The following is a 16,182-nucleotide window of genomic DNA, read 5'->3' as shown; positions in this document are numbered from 1 at the left end:
TGTGTGTATAATGTAATAGTACATTTGGCACCTTAAGGCGCCAAATGTACTTTCATTTTTTAACTAAATTATATACATATAAGTACATTTTGCTCCTTAACAAAATTATATATATATTTATATATGAAGTCTGAAGTCGCCAAGTGTACTTTCATTATTAAACCAAATTGTATACATATATGTATTTTACATTTGGCGCCTTAGGTCACTTAATGTACTGTACTTTCATTATTTAACTAAATTATATACATACAAGTACATTTGGCGCCTTAAGGCACCAAATGTACTTTCACTATTTAACAAAATTGTATACTATATAAGTAAATTTGGCGCCTTAAGCTGTTAAATGTACTTTCACTATTTAACAAAATTATATTATTATAAAATCGCTTCACCAATTATTTATATATAATTGTTGGAAGCAAAACTAATTATATGTATATAATGAAAAAATTTTGAATTATATATTAAATAATCAATTATATGTATATAATTATGTCAGTTTGTTCTTTGTCTTCTTGTCCGTTTTGTTTTTGTCATTGTTTGGGCTCTGCCCCTCCCTTGCGCGTGTTATTCCTTTGAATATACTTTGCCACTTGTCTAGGGAGTATTTATATGTTTCCTTTTATTTTTCGAATTCACAATTTATACATTTTTTTTGTCGCCAGGTGTACTTTCATTATTAAACCAAATTGTATACATATATGTATTTTACATTTGGCGCCTTAGGTCACTTAATGTACTGTACTTTCATTATTTAACTAAATTATATACATACAAGTACATTTGGCGCCTTAAGGCACCAAATGTACTTTCACTATTTAACAAAATTGTATACATATAAGTAAATTTGGCGCCTTAAGGTGTTAAATGTACTTTCATTATTTAACAAAATTATATTATTATAAAATCGCTTCACCAATTATTTATATATAATTGTTGGAAGCAAAACTAATTATATTTATATAATGAAAAAATGTTGAATTATATATTAAATAATCAATTATATGTATATAATTATGTCAGTCTTCCTTTATTCTTTGTCTTCTTGTCCGTTTTGTTTTTGTCATTGTTTGGGCTCTGCCCCTCCCTTGCGTGTGTTATTCCTTTGAATATACTTTGCCACTTGTCTAGGGAGTATTATTTTTATATGTTTCCTTTTATTTTTCGAAATCACAATTTATATATTTTTTTGTATTTTTATATTATATTTTTATATTGTATATATTTTTTGATATTTGAAATAAAAGTGATCTAATAAAAAAAAAATATATATATAATTGTTGGAAGCAAAACTAATTATATGTATATAACGAAAAAATGTTGAATTATATTAAATAATCAATTATATAATTTTGTTAAATAATGAAAGTACATTTGGCACCTCATATGGCAGAGGGTGTAATAAAGAATGGATAAAGTAAAATTTTCATTTTTTTTGCTGATAATTATTTTTTAAAAAATCATCAGCATCTTAGATATAAAAAAAAAAAAATATATATATAATTGTTGGAAGCAAAACTAATTATATGTATATAACGAAAAAATGTTGAATTATATTAAATAATCAATTATATAATTTTGTTAAATAATGAAAGTACATTTGGCACCTCATATGGCAGAGGGTGTAATAAAGAATGGATAAAGTAAAATTTTCATTTTTTTTGCTGATAATTATTTTTAAAAAAATCATCAGCATCTTTATCATTAATATTATGGTATTTTTTATCATTATATCATCATTATAATCATTTATAAAGTTTTTTTTTTTTTTTCAGTATACCTTGTTATTTGCTTTGGATCTTGAAATTCCTGGAAAGCCTTTGTCATGCTTAGACTTCCGACCTAGTATCACATGTTTTTGACGATTAATCCGGACTTCAAAAGGATTTATCTTTTTTTCTGTTGATTTTTTGTCCCTTCGCACTTTGTCTGCTGTGGACCTCTTGTTTTTCTTACCCATTGCAAGAGTTTCCTTCTTCTAACAAAGTTCTGTAAAAAAAAATTATGAATACAAAGTTGAACATACTAAGCTAAGGTTTTCTATGGACAAAATTAATGTCTAAAAATATACATGAAAATCATCATTTAGAGCAAAGTTAAACTAACTGTTACACTTGAAGTTTTAAGTTATATTTTCTGGCTCTGTCAGTGAGGCACCATACCTGCTAAGTTCTACCTACAGCAATGTTACTGAACATAATTATACTCGCGAAAGCACAATCTGTGAGGAAAATGGCTAAGAAAATAAGTGCGCAAATCGTAGTTCTACTGCATAATTATTAATATATTATTGGTTATGTATTAAAATTAGGTCAAAGCCTAATTTTCGGCAAATTCTGCACAAAAATTGGCCCCTACTCTATTTCTGAAATGTGACGACAGATTTCTAGGCCTAATTTTCGCAAAGAGGATTAATATATATTCCCTGCACAGGTCTTACTTCACAGTTTGGCCCATTGTTGATTTGACTCCATACCATCCAAGATAAACTGTTCTGCAAACTTTGAGACCGACTTTTATCAGTTTAGGATATTTGGACATGAGTCAGTGGCCACCTACCCTAATCCACACACATCACAGGGCCTACCTAAAGATGAAGACTACTGTATATATGGCTTGCATTTCAAATACAGTATATAGGCCTAATCCTCCGAGCAAAAAAACTGTTGGTTATATAAATTGAACCCTATTCTCTAGCTAGCCAAATCCTTATCTATGTAGCTGGCATATTAATATGCTACTAACTACCTGTAGGCCTATATATGGTCTATGTATGGTCGAAGTATCAGAGAGGGCCTAGCTAGGCTAGGCGGCCCCTTAGTGGTAGTAGGATAGACCACCTTTCTATCCTAGCTAGCTAGGCCCTAGGCCATTTTACCGGCCTAGGTAGGCCGTCCGAAGCCTACCTCTACCTAGCTAGCCTACTACGCCCTAGTCTCTAGCCTGCCTGTCTGTTCTCCTTCCTAACTAGCCTACCCTAGGCCTAGCATATTTTGTATCTATAGCCTAGGAACATACGCTAATAATCGTATCAAGCATAGCTTATCAACACCGAAATACAAGCTTATCGAATAGTACCAGTGTTCTTTTTAAGGTTTTAGTACACTTATGCCACAAATATTCATTCAAGTTCGTCCGTCTTCTTCAACACCAAATACGCATGTTGTCGAATTCATTGAAGTATGAAAACGACACAGACAGTTCAAAGGTTGAAGTTCAGCTCTTTGATGACAGTCGGGCCTGCGAGATCAAAGGCGGCACGGATATGAAATGGAAATTTCCGATCATCACAGGTCACGGGATAACATAAAGTATTATATGGCCATAAATGATAAAGGGGACTGCTAAAAAGGTACCATCATGGCAGGTAGAACGGTGAAAAGACTAAGGTAAGTGTATGTGTACTTTACGTAGGCATATATGATGATATGATTCAATCACAGATATCATATAGCTGGCAGTATAATATACTAATTAATATACATAATAAACAATGAATGTCAAAGACAATGTAAACAGTAGGCCTAATGAGTAAAAATGTACTGTAATGATATATAATAGGAGGCCTATCCTAGTAGGCCTAATGACATACCTACCCTAGGCTAGGCCTAATGTCGAAATATTGAATCCCGACACGATGGTGCATTTCGATAATTGAGTATGTATATTATTATTACGAATACCAGTCAAGTCGCCCCCTTGTAAAGTCACCCCCAACACGCTATACCAACACCACCACTATTACTAATAGGCCTAGTAATTAATTTCATCTGCTGTTGTGTAGGCCTACCCCAACATTCTTTTCATGAGTTCTCTCTCGACGATTACCTTTTCTTCACCAAAACCATCGCTTTTATCTTCGATTTAAAAAAAAAGTGCCCCTTGAATATTCCAATTTCCCATAAGCACTCCTTCAATTTTCATCTATTTCCATTAACGCGCCCCCTCAATTTCCACTCTGTTTTCATAAGCGCCCCGTAGGGGACCTTGAGATCTCCACGGTTCAGTGCACACACAGTGGCTCCCACCAAATTAGCTGACTGAGCTAAAGCTGCTTGTTACACGTTACTACTAAAAATTTCCAATTACTAAGTAATTTTGTGTTTTGGTTTAACTGAAATGGATTTTGCCAACTTGAGGTGTCTGGTATACAGTACAGTACTGTAGCATACAAAAATAGAGCCCTGATTTGTAAAGTAAATTTGTTGGTTTGTGGTTGCAGTTTGTATTCTTTGTATCTGTTTGAGTGAGTCATTTTCCCTGAAAAAGTGTTCACAAAAAGAACACAGATTTCACAGGCCTTTTCTGGACCTCAGTGCTGTTTCATGTACAAGTACTTTATTTGTTTAAAAATGTCATTAAAAAGGGCAGTCTACCAATGTATAAAAAAAATTATCTGAATTACTTTGAAAAGACCACGGCTACAATATTTAATAGATGAATGATATTCTGTTGAAAGCAAAGGGCAACAAAAATCATTCAAAACTACATTTTGCAATCTTTGCAAGAGTAAAAACCGAAAGGTCCACTGATTAATCTCAGATAAGAAAGTATAATACATACTCGAAGTATTGAAATACAAGCCATCGTGTTGGGATTCAATATTTCGACATTAATTATGTCATCATCAGGAATGATGATGACATATCATCATTAATTATCATCATTCCTGATGATGACATAATTAATGTCGAAATATTGAATCCCAACACGATGGCGTGTATTTCAATACTTGGAGTATGTATTATACTTTCTTGCAAGAGTAAAGCACTTTAAATTTTCCAGTCAGGAGACAATGTGATGAAATGCTTAAAATCTTTAAAAAGTTATAAATATACTGTATATTGTGTAGTTTACTGTATTTATCATACTGCAGGATAATTCTACAGAGCCTGTTCAATCTTTGTTAACTTTTTAATATGCTTTTGATCATTACCAGTATATTTACTCAGAAATCCAGCCTATACAAAGTGAACATTGTCTTTCTTTTAGTAATTTGCTAACATGCTGACTAACGTCCTTGAACAAATCTAAACAAAGTATGCACAATGCTGTGTTTCACTTTCTTCTAGCTCATTGGCTCATTGTTAATTTCAACATCATTAATGATAAAATCTTTTTACAGTACAAACCCCTCCTTTGAGACACCCCTATTCCGAGGACACCAATTTTATGTGGACACATTTCTGTGAAATAAAGAGAAGTATCATCATAATTTATTTCAATTCTACAGCTAACTCCTATTGAGGGGACACCCCTGCTGAGATGTTTATTTTTCCTGCTCAGTCTGTTCCCTTGGATTTCATCATATTTGTTGTTTACAATAGGAGTGGTGTAGGGTATTTCATCACCACATATACTTCAATATCTGTTCTTTTTGAGTGCACTGTGACTTCCGTATAATGCACTATATCAAGTCCCACTACAATAACATCGAAATATGATAGTAGAAATCTCAGTGATCAAATTGTTGTAAATTATAATATCAATAGTTTTCAGTTTTATTTAAGTTGAACATATTGTATTTATAAACCTCTAAGCAGCAATTTAATACCTTTTAATTCAAGTTTTGTTACATCGAAGACCCTATAAATGAACACATTCCATTATATTTTTATTATTAAGTATCACAAATTTCGTCGTTATGACAGTCATCTATTTTTAGTTGATGTTGAACAGTTTATCTCAATTTATCAGATGAGAAAAATCAATATAGCTAGGAAAATATGTTCACGCAATCAAATATTGTGCTTTGAAAAGCTGTTAAATTAGTCTCAATAATAAATATATGGGTATACTGTACAATTTGTTAGATTTGGAGTTATTATGGAAAATACATAATAAGTGAAGTTATGTTTAATACTAAACTGAACATTTTTAAAATGGAGTTTTTCCTAATTTATCTTTTTTTTTTTCATTTTTCTTCTATAGCAGGAGCAATAAATTTGTTCAGAATGTGATAGATTTTGCCAACGTTTTCAAAGCTTTTATTGGAACAAATTACTTGGCTCTTGCATTTGCCTTTGAACAGAGTGGGCTCATAGTAAGTATTGCATGCACCTTACTCAAATATTCAGATACCTATTAGTCTCCAGCAGGTAACAGGAGTCCCCCTGAACTGGGAAATCAGGATGCCCTCCCGCCTGCCAGCAAGCAAGCAAGCAAGAATCTTCTGAAAAATAAACCATCTCACACAAAAAAATTGATGTTTTTTGCTACAGTATTATCAATTGTCTGCTGGAAATCAGTGCTGATGGGTATCACCACACGCCGAAAAATACAATTAAAAGTGTTGAAAGAAAGCTCATTTAACCTCTGACCTAGAAGTGGTTTCTTTCTTCTTGGTGACCCCTACAGTATGTCTGATGGAATGTCTAAGCTGTCTGACAGGGTGGGAGGGAAAACCGGCAAGAAAATATGGGAATCATCCTTAATATTCAGGCAGCACTCAAGAAAATACAGTAATATGCCTGAATACGATGGGCAATACCATTGTTCCATTGAGGGTATGCTGCAGTTTCGCCCATCATACAGGGCTTGCGTATTTTTGGGTACTGTATTTAGGCACCCGGCAGAGGTATGCATTCTGTTTTTGTAGATGTTCATTAAACTAATATTTTTGATTAAATTTGTATTCTAAAATCATTGATAGTAAAACAAATTTTGTACATTGTTCTTCCAGCTCGGTGTTATAGGTTTACTAGTTATTACCATGGTAACAGACCATTGTTGTCAACTCATTGTCAAATGTAAATATATCGTTGTGAACCAAATCATCTCCGAGTTTCTCACCAGAGAAGGGATAACTGATGTAGCCTCTCCGAGAATAGGACGATTACGAAAAAGATTGGAGAAGCATCTCACATACGGGGACATCGCTAGGAAGGCTATTGGAAAATGGGGCCTATATCTAGTCAACTTTGCCCTGTTCTTTACGCAGTTCTTTTTTTGTATAGCATATATGATTTTTCTCGGCAACACTTTACAAACTGATTTGTTTCCATTTGTGAATGAAACTTCAAAGGCTCTAGTGAATACAAAGCAATATAATCTGTTTGATAACTCGCAAAACAATTCAATTGTTCATGTAAATAAAAATGCTAGAGTGACTACAGCTCCAGTTTTCGCGATTTTAGTTTTATTTCCTTTGCCATTGTTTTTACTGTTTGTCTTGTTACGCAATGTGAGGAACATGGGACCAATAAGTGTGGTGGCGAACATCAGTATCTTTGTGGGATATGGCGTTGTCCTGGTTACTTTAGTTAAAGGTAAGTGATTTAAAAATCTCTCTTCCCAGTTGGCTGTCTATATATCCTCTCAGTCAACTGTAATACTGAGGTCTGTATGCGCTGAGAGAACCGAAAAGAAAAAAGGGTGAAAAACTAAACCAGGATCTATCCTAAACTAACCTTGGAACCAAAAATCAAAACACAACACAAGCAGAGGAACCAGGATCACTGATTGCAGTATGATCTCGGATCGCACCCATTTACAGTTGACACCGGCTGAGCACCGGTGTTGAATGCTGCCCTCTATGGACATTATGATTCATCATAACAAACCGAGCTGCTGACACTCACGGTTGGCAGGAACCTAGGCTACATTGGCTAGCTCATAGTCTGCAATCAAGTTTAGTTTCGCAGGGGGAAAACATTATAATTTATTTGTACACTAAAAACCAAATTAATTTCTAAACAAAAATACAGTCCAAAACAATAAAATATAACTTGCATTATGTTTATTATTTTTAACTAAATACATTCAAAATATACAAATAGTTATATTAATACAAAAAAAAAAGAATAATTTAATGAAAATGGATGATTAAAATCCCGGTTTTTAACAGTCCCTTGTGTTCCGATATCAACGGGACTATCCCGGAGAAGCTTCTCCTGAAAACATTCAGCTTCATTGAGCTAGGGTTCAGCACACCGGAGTCATTGTCATTCACCCATTTACACCAACCCCAACTCTGGTGTTTGAAACCTTTACTTCGGAGTCCTGCTGATAGTGTAAAAGGGATACCATAAAATGAAAAGAAAAGAATACCTTAACAATGATTATATCTAATTATATGTGCAGCCCTAATATAATATTGTTATTTAAAAGAAATTATAGTGCTAAAAATAAATAACCTATTATTTGATATTTTTCTAATGATAATGATATTACTATAGTAATTGTAATAATAGTTTAATACTGTAATAAATGATGACAATAATTGAATGTAATTTCTTAATATAAACATAGTTACTGTAAAATGGTTTTAACATTCAAATGATTTTTCTCTATACTAGATTTTGCAGTAGATCCAGATGTTAAATATTTTGCGATTGCAACATTTCCTGTCTTTTTTGGCGCTGTCTCTTGTGCATATGAGGGCATTGGAACTGTGAGTACAACTGCAGTAGAACCCCTTAAAATTAGTATTAGTAAATGCTCTCAACAGGGCTGGAAAAGGTGCGTGAACGGCGGTTGGAGGCATCATAAATGTCCAGGAGGCATTTTTTTGAGGGAAAAAATTAAAAAATATAAACTTTTGGGTTGTATTAGTGTATAACATGCTTGGAGGCACAAACATTTTTTCCAGGCCTGGCTTACAATACAGTACAGTATTATTTAGTAATAGTATTATTAATATTATCACTTAATTGTTTATTATTACTTTCTTATTTTATTAAAGTTACTTAACATTGCTTATATTTTTATCATGTTTTCTTCTAATTTATTATAAATATGTATTTATATATTATATAAAAATATAAATATAATGTAAAATTATGGTTTTCAGATAATTCCAATTGAGTCTAGTATGGCTGAGAATCGACCAAAATACCCAGCATTTCTTCATGGATCTTTGCTTCTGTTATTCACAATGTTATGCTCACTTGGAATTCTGGGATACTTGAAATACGGAAGCGACGTAGAACAGATTCTAATCCAAAATCTTCCTTCAGGTTCAATCACTTCCTACATAGTCAACGTAACAATCTGCATTGGTGTCGCTTTTACTTACCCTATTACAGTCTACCCGATTATTGAGATTCTGGAAAATATTCTATTTACTGAAGGTAACTCTTTTGTTTGTTTATTTTTATATATAAAACACTCATTCTAAATCCATTCTGTAGGGCTTGGAAGCCAACAACATTTGCATACCTTGAATAGTAGAAACGGTACTGTAAATGGTCAAATACAGTAAGTGTTGATCAAAGATGATTTTTCTTGGTAAGCGCCAGTCTTATGTACAAAACAACACAACCATTTCAGCAATATAATAACAATTTAATAATTTAATAAAAGCGTCACTTTCTAATTAAAGTGGCTTTCCCAAAGATGCGCCGTACTAAAGCACTATACACTGCACCTAACAGTCGTCAGAAGACTGTACAAAGAGTCTTCCAGTAACCAGTTGGAAAATTCCCTATTTACAAGGAGTAGAGAATGTTACACATTGTGAACATTTTCAAATATTGATCCAATGGCAAGACTTTTTTCCCTTGTTTAGCGAACTCGCTGGACGCCAATAATGATGATTTTTAGAATAAAATTAACATTTTAGAAAACGTCACGAAAAAATGTAAATTTTAGAAAAAATATATCATTTTCTTTATTTTTATTACGCCCTCCGCCGCATTGAAATCTCCAAAAATAAGATATGTATATTTTTTCTTAAAGCATTTAACCTTCCCATTACTACACTGTTTACATTCAACAATAAAATTTTACTTTTATTTTCTCCTTCGTGTGGATGTTTTTAACAAGACCATTTGCTAAATAAGAAAACGATATTTCATTTTTATTTTTTTTTTCTGCCCACCTTTGACAAAAAAAAAAAAATTTACAAAACAAGCCCGAAAAAAGGTATAGAAAGAATCATGCCTTAACAAAAGGATTTTAAGATTGAAATTGCTTGGCATCTTTCGGTGCTCTATAAATTGACTATATAAATCTTGAACAATATTATATAATAATGATAATATTATTTTCTGTTATTTTTTTTTTTTTTTTTTTTTTTTTAGGAAGAATATTTGGACAGTCCTTAAATACACTTGTTGTCAATTGTGATAATGATAATGAGCGTGCTCCTTTACTATCGTCGGTTAGTTTGTCCACTGAGGAGATTGAAATATCAGATTTATTACCAGTTGCAAAGAGTGTGCCTGAATCAGTAAGTACCTTTCTTTTACTAATTATTTATAATTTGCTTAATATTTTTTTAATTCTACAACAGTGCAGTTAAGGAACTGTCTTTTGAAAACCATGGTACACAATGTGCAGCCTCCTATGGTCCATATCGTGTGCTGTACCCTTGGTTTTTACAAATATTCAGTGCAGACCGAATCCATTTACATAGAATATCTATATTCTACCAGGTACCTATTTTTGGCAGGCATTTAGATTTGAACCTTAACCTTTACAGTTCAGAATGCAAATCACATTTGTTGCATCAATACCTTGCTTTGAATCCTGATGAGGACTCCATGGTATCAAAGATTAAAGAATTGCAAGAGGCCGACTGCCCTGATTTTGTAAGCACACAATGCAATGTTTAAAAAAATTACTACAATACCACAAGATCGGGTTCCTCCAGTGGCGTATCTAGGGGGTACGCAGGGGGCGCATGCCCCTCCAAAAATTAGTTGCGCCCCTCCCCCCTGCCAAAAATGATTATGGTGAAGTACAGGTAGTTAAAAATTACCTAAAATGCCTTATTTTGCATGTTAGCGCCCCTCAACTGATTATCGAGCCCCCCACATATCACCTACAAAACCCCCCCCCCCCCATGAGCACCTCCACTGCAAGACTTTTAGATACGCCACTGGGTGCGCCCAATTAGATTTCGAATAGAGTTCCCATTTGAAGGACACCCTCTAGCTCACAGCAGTATTTTTTTTAATTGGATTATGTTCCAATGAAACCCTGAGAGTTGGACCTCTTGTTGCAGTTCTATACTCTTTGTTGATTATGTCCATATGTCTAAAGCTCTGTAAATGCTATCACATTTTATGTGCAAATTTTGTGTGATGTGGCCATATATGGGCATGATGATGTCATATTAAAGCCAAATATGGGCATATCACATTTAATTGTCATATCGAATTTGATAGTGCGGATGGAGCTTTTAAATTGTTCAAAACCAGTAAAATCGGAGACAAGACTGCCTGTCATTAATACAATGGTTAAACAGGGAAACATTAAACAGAACTCACTAAGTCATTACAGTGTGAATGATCAAAAAGGAGAAGGGGAAAAAACTATCTATAGATTTAGCTCCACAAACATTTAATGTAACTTTTCATGAATTATTTTATATATTATAGGTTGCTTCATGGAAGAGGAACATTGTTCGGGTTTCTGTTGTACTGATACAGACAGGACTTGCAATTGTCTTCAAAGACCAGTTTGTCTACATCAATGCAATTAATGGTAAGATTTATGTAAAGAGGCGCTATATGGTAGCCACATGTTTACATCATTCAGCAACAACAGGCTAAAATAAACCATAACATTTGGGTAAACCCTCTACTCTTCCAAATGGTGCAATGAGTTCTTTAAAGTGCACACGAGCCAGATGTATACACTGGACCTCCATTTTAATTCCTTATCTGAGAAGACTGAGAAGACAACCAACTGAACCATGGGCAAGGAGCGGCTGGAACCAACGCCGACGTTAAGGCTGTAACTAGCCCTGCCTTACCGCTCGGCCACTCGACTCGCCCAAATTAAATCTAACCGAGCTAAGCTGCCCCCTTTTCAGATAAAATTAGAGAAATAAAAGTGATTGATTTCAAAGTTTTTGTGTGGATTTTTTGCGATTGTTTTATCTAATTTTTATTTTTACTTGTAGGCTCAATCGGAAGCACTTTATTGGCATACATCTTGCCCGCAGTAATCAGCATCAAGTTGGCTGGCCAGGATATATCAAGGCTAGTGTTCGCTAAAAATATATTTTTGATATTGTTTGGAATTCTTGGAGGCCTCAGTGGGCTGATTGTGACGATATACAACATGGTGAAGCATTTCCAAGGCAAAATATGAGTTTGATATATAATAATATTATATATATATGTACATATTTTTAAACAATATTTTTAAATTTTTTAATTCCAAGTAATATAAGAAATGATATGAGAATGGTGCTACAATAGCCGTGTGTCAGTACTTTAGAGTATTGAACACTGGATAATGCAAGGCAATCGTGAGGAGTGATAAAGGAAGATTTCCATTGAATCAGTGGCATATCTATGCGGATGTGCGGGGGTGGGGGAAGTGCAATCACCTTCCCAAGAAAGCTTACACACCTCCAGTCGCTACTCCACTCGAAATTTTTTAAGCAAAACAAAAATTACGCTGAAGTAGTTAAGAATCACCTCATACCACCAGCTTGCACCCCCTCACTTTATCATCTTTGTGCCCCATCAGCCCCCTTTCCCCTACTTCAGTACCCCTAGATACACTATGCTTAGAATTGATTTTTAGGGGATTTTAGGGGTCAAGGAATTAGAAAAGCTCAAACATGTAGAATATTAAGTTAATGTTTCACACTTTAAAAGTTTGTGATCAATGTCTCTGGTAGACCACTTTGGATGGTATATGGATTTTAAATGATGTGCCTTAATGTTATCAGTAACAAGCCAGTTTTTATCAGTTATTTATAATAAATTAAACAAAAAAATTATTTGGTATAATATTTTAATAAAAATAAAAATAAGGAGAATGAGGGGTACTAAACTCAAATAGTAAAAAAATATTATAACTTAAATGAACTCTTATTTTTAAAGCGTGGTATTCATAGTGTAAGAGAAATAGCATTCTCATGATGATGATAATAATAATAATAATAATAAATAATGTAAAGCATCATAATTTTGCTTTAGTAACATAATGAAATGAAAACAACTATATTATAGTTGTTTTCATTTACGGACATAATTACGAACACACGCTTCATGGGAGCGTGTGGCCAACGTGTAAGACCAACGTTCGCCGCACTGCTTGTATCTTTGGGCAAGACACTTTACTTACGTTTGCCTCTCTAAACACCCAGGAGTATAAATTGGAGGGTCATGCTGTTAACCCTGGTACGACTATTCCAGCCAAATTAATAACAGCAGGTAGATATCAATTGATATCATACGAACGAACGAATGATGATTATTATATAGCAAATTTAACTAAAGATTTTCACAAAGAATATTACTATGATTGATTACTTCCTTTAAAAATGCAATAATGTTTTTTTTTAAACTTTTTTATTTATGTTCAAACGTAACAGTAGCTCACCTTTAAGGATAGCAAACAATACCAATTTGAGCATGAAAAGTGTCAAGATTGTTTTTTTGTCAATGTTGGTACTTTTAGAGCTAATTTTAAAAATATTCCTTACATGACTTGCACAAGGTTTGCTTAAGTGTACAATGCAAGAAAATATTCGCATGAGTGTAGGCTGCAATATCAGATCAAGTAAAACTCAGTTACAGAAAAGATATTTTCGAAAAACTATCCATACTCACATAAGAAAAAACACAATGCAAACTACAACATAAGCAATTCCAAAATTGGGTATTTTTTCAGGTTTTTTTTTTATCCTTCACCAAACATATTTAATAACTGAACTACAGCAGCCTTCATTTCCATTGAGTTTTAAAATTTTCTTTACATTCAAGTACATTTGCTAATGACATAAAACAATGTAGGGATATTTTATTTTGCAGAGGCAGATTCAAGGGGGAGCCAAATTGACCGGGCCCCCACTAAATGTTGAAAATTTGAAAAAAAAATAATTAGACATTCAAATTGAAGTTTGAGAGTCCCAGTATCGTCTATGTAGAGGTGTCCTAGATGTAACATTTTGTACCTTAGTTCTAACAATGGTGGGGCTGAGGTAGAATGGAACCTTTGTGTAAAATTCTAATACTAGGTGACTCTATTTTGAATTCCTGAATCAGTCACGTATAATGTATGTCCAATTATTTGATATGGTTTCTTTATATGGCATCATAAAAACATTTACAAAGATTAAAAAGTGAAGCATAATGAGTGGAGCCATGAAGAAATATCATGGTGTCTTTCAGAAACTCAATACCATCAAATTTTTGGAGCTACAGTGCCAATATAGTACAGTACTATTTTCAATTGTTAATATACATTAAATACGTTGCCGTATTATTTTAAAGGTACATAATGATTTCATTAAATGATAGGAGTTCTATTATTGTGTTGTTTTTGGCAGACAGTACGTTTTTAATTATTATGTGGCCATACAGTACTTTTTTACTCAACTCAGGCCTACAATGTTACACAATATTGAATTATTTTTCTACCTCAGTGCTTGTGATGATTATCCCCAAAATATTTCCCTTCTAAATTTCTTAAAGCAGGAGACGCAAGCCTCTCTAGGTGCTTTTATCTATAATTATATTCTTCCTTTTTTCACGTTTTATAAATGTCCTCGTATGTTAATACCTGCATGTGAGATGTTTGTTTTTTTGAGTGTGTTTTGGATTGCCATGTGAATGTGCTTTTGAATGTAGGATGTGTATGTTTTACCATAGTATTTGTGTTAGCTGTGTATAGCCGGACACTCACTGTGCCAGACTGCCTCCAACAATCAAGACACGGAGTTGGATTGTTGTGATGAGGGTCTTGCGATGCAGTGCCCGGCTTCATGTTTAAGTTCATGACGCACTTCAGGGGTGGCTCCAGGATTTGCCCGACGGAGGGGGGGGGGCGTGATGCCCTAACGAGGGGTCACATTTCCCCGACGAAAGCAAAGTGGGCGTGGCCGAGCTACGATTAAAAGGAAGGTTTCGAAAGTGGTGCAGGGGCCAAAGCACCCGAAAATTTTGACAATTTAGGGGTTTCAAAGGCTTATTCGATTGTAGAGTCTACTAATATGTAGAAAATACATTACATTTTTTTTTCTCAAAGAAAAAAAGCAACATTTGTACGAGCTGTCTCTTATACACATCTAGATGTGTATAAGAGACAGATTATATGCATATATAAAAACATACATGTGTTTTATATATATATATATATATATATATATATAAATATGTGTGTGTGTGTGCTTACATATATAAATATATATGTAAATGATATATATTTAAATGTTTATATATATAAAATGTATATATACACATATACTTTATATGCCATACACAGAATAGACAAAGTGCAAATGTGTCAATTGGTTTTAATAATAATTATGCAAACTATATTTTTTACGTACACTGTATGTATATATGTTGAGGAATAAAAAGAATATTTTAGCAAATATTGCATATAATCTGTTTCAGTATCTTCCTGTATTTTGAGTTGGTAGGTGCGACTTCGTCGTCGTATCTTATTCGACGAAATATTATAGCGTTATCAGTATTACCACGGCAGGTACAAAATTTCGATAAAAAAAAAAGTTGGTTGCCATCTTGGTTGCCGTTTCAAAATCAGTTTTGGCAGTAAAAAGAAAGTTTTAAAAAAAATTGTTCACTCTACCCCTAATTCTCTTGGAACTTTGTGCTTTTTTGTGACAAACTATTTAATCACTTTAAAAAACAATATTTTATCTGCAATTTTTTGATATGATAATTATGCTAATGCAGTACAGATACTTACATTTTTCATTGTTGATTTATAGATGTACAGAGATTAAGAGTTCAGATTTAATGGACCTCTTTTGAGTGTCAATCAAATTTAATAACTGACCAATCAAAACGGGACCAGGAGCGGAACGGCGCATTTACCTTTTAAGAATCGTATACCGTAGGCTGTGTGGCAAGTCAGTGTACTGTGGGCAGGGATGGGCCTGAAGACAGATAAAGTTTTATGGTCGTAATATGTTAGAAGGAGCAATAAATAGTACTTGCTCTATCAATAACTTGTAATAAACACTCTTTCAAGGTTCAACACACAGACAATAAATTAGCCTTTAATTTTATTGCTTTTGAATTTCAGCTAAAGACAGTTGATTTTAACACGTCAACGGGCTTGCGTCATCAGCACGGTTGTCACTATCACAATGTGAGGTTCTATATCTCCATTGTCAATGCCACATTAATTAATTTTTTTAAACTCTAACACATCCCGTTATCTGAGAGGATAGTCCACTGGCAAACAACGTGAACTTCAATGTGATGACGTTTTCATTGTGTTACTTTGTCTCTCTCATGAGAT

General features: G+C 33.5%; 2 protein-coding genes across 4 annotated transcripts in view; one reads left to right on the top strand and one right to left on the bottom strand.

The window, feature by feature from the left end:
- The window catches only part of LOC117107065 (nucleolar protein 14-like), a 21,849-nt gene extending 18,637 nt beyond the window's left edge, over nucleotides 1-3,212 (bottom strand). The window contains exons 1-2 of the mRNA XM_033248590.1: nucleotides 3,082-3,212; nucleotides 1,784-1,992 (exon numbers count right to left, since the gene is read on the bottom strand). Of these exons, the coding sequence (XP_033104481.1) occupies nucleotides 1,784-1,963 (180 nt within the window). The 5' untranslated portion in view covers nucleotides 1,964-1,992; nucleotides 3,082-3,212. The remainder of the gene's footprint in view (nucleotides 1-1,783; nucleotides 1,993-3,081) is intronic.
- A 14-nt stretch (nucleotides 3,213-3,226) lies between these two features.
- On the top strand, nucleotides 3,227-14,839 carry LOC117107066 (amino acid transporter AVT3B-like). Of its 3 annotated transcripts, none has more exons than XM_033248592.1 (8): nucleotides 3,227-3,392; nucleotides 5,938-6,046; nucleotides 6,686-7,271; nucleotides 8,301-8,395; nucleotides 8,795-9,074; nucleotides 10,026-10,174; nucleotides 11,328-11,433; nucleotides 11,855-14,839. In XM_033248592.1, the coding sequence occupies exons 1-8, from the start codon at nucleotides 3,364-3,366 to the stop codon at nucleotides 12,043-12,045; spliced, it is 1,545 nt and encodes a 514-aa protein (XP_033104483.1). In that variant the 5' UTR covers nucleotides 3,227-3,363; the 3' UTR covers nucleotides 12,046-14,839. The 3 variants fall into 3 exon arrangements, with proteins under 3 accessions (XP_033104483.1, XP_033104482.1, XP_033104484.1); XM_033248591.1 differs by having other exon boundaries at nucleotides 5,935-6,046; XM_033248593.1 differs by lacking the exon at nucleotides 5,938-6,046 and having other exon boundaries at nucleotides 3,260-3,392.
- The last annotated feature ends 1,343 nt before the right edge of the window (nucleotides 14,840-16,182 follow it).

Source organism: Anneissia japonica, unplaced genomic scaffold (assembly GCF_011630105.1).
Source record: "Anneissia japonica isolate Jap-2015-1 unplaced genomic scaffold, ASM1163010v1 scaffold288048_len465947_cov159, whole genome shotgun sequence".
NCBI lineage: Eukaryota > Metazoa > Echinodermata > Crinoidea > Comatulida > Comatulidae > Anneissia > Anneissia japonica.
Note: the sequence above shows the minus strand (reverse complement) of the source record. Positions and strands in the feature narration are given on the sequence as shown.

What these genes read in the sequence shown, in the direction of transcription:
- LOC117107066 (XM_033248591.1), top strand. Translation starts at nt 3,364, where the DNA reads ATGGCAGGTAGAACGGTGAAAAGACTAAG. An exon ending in CCTGGTTACTTTAGTTAAAG is followed by an intron (nt 7,272 to 8,300) that starts GTAAGTGATTTA and finishes TCTCTATACTAG; the next exon opens with ATTTTGCAGTAGATCCAGAT. An exon ending in AAATATTCTATTTACTGAAG is followed by an intron (nt 9,075 to 10,025) that starts GTAACTCTTTTG and finishes TTTTTTTTTTAG; the next exon opens with GAAGAATATTTGGACAGTCC.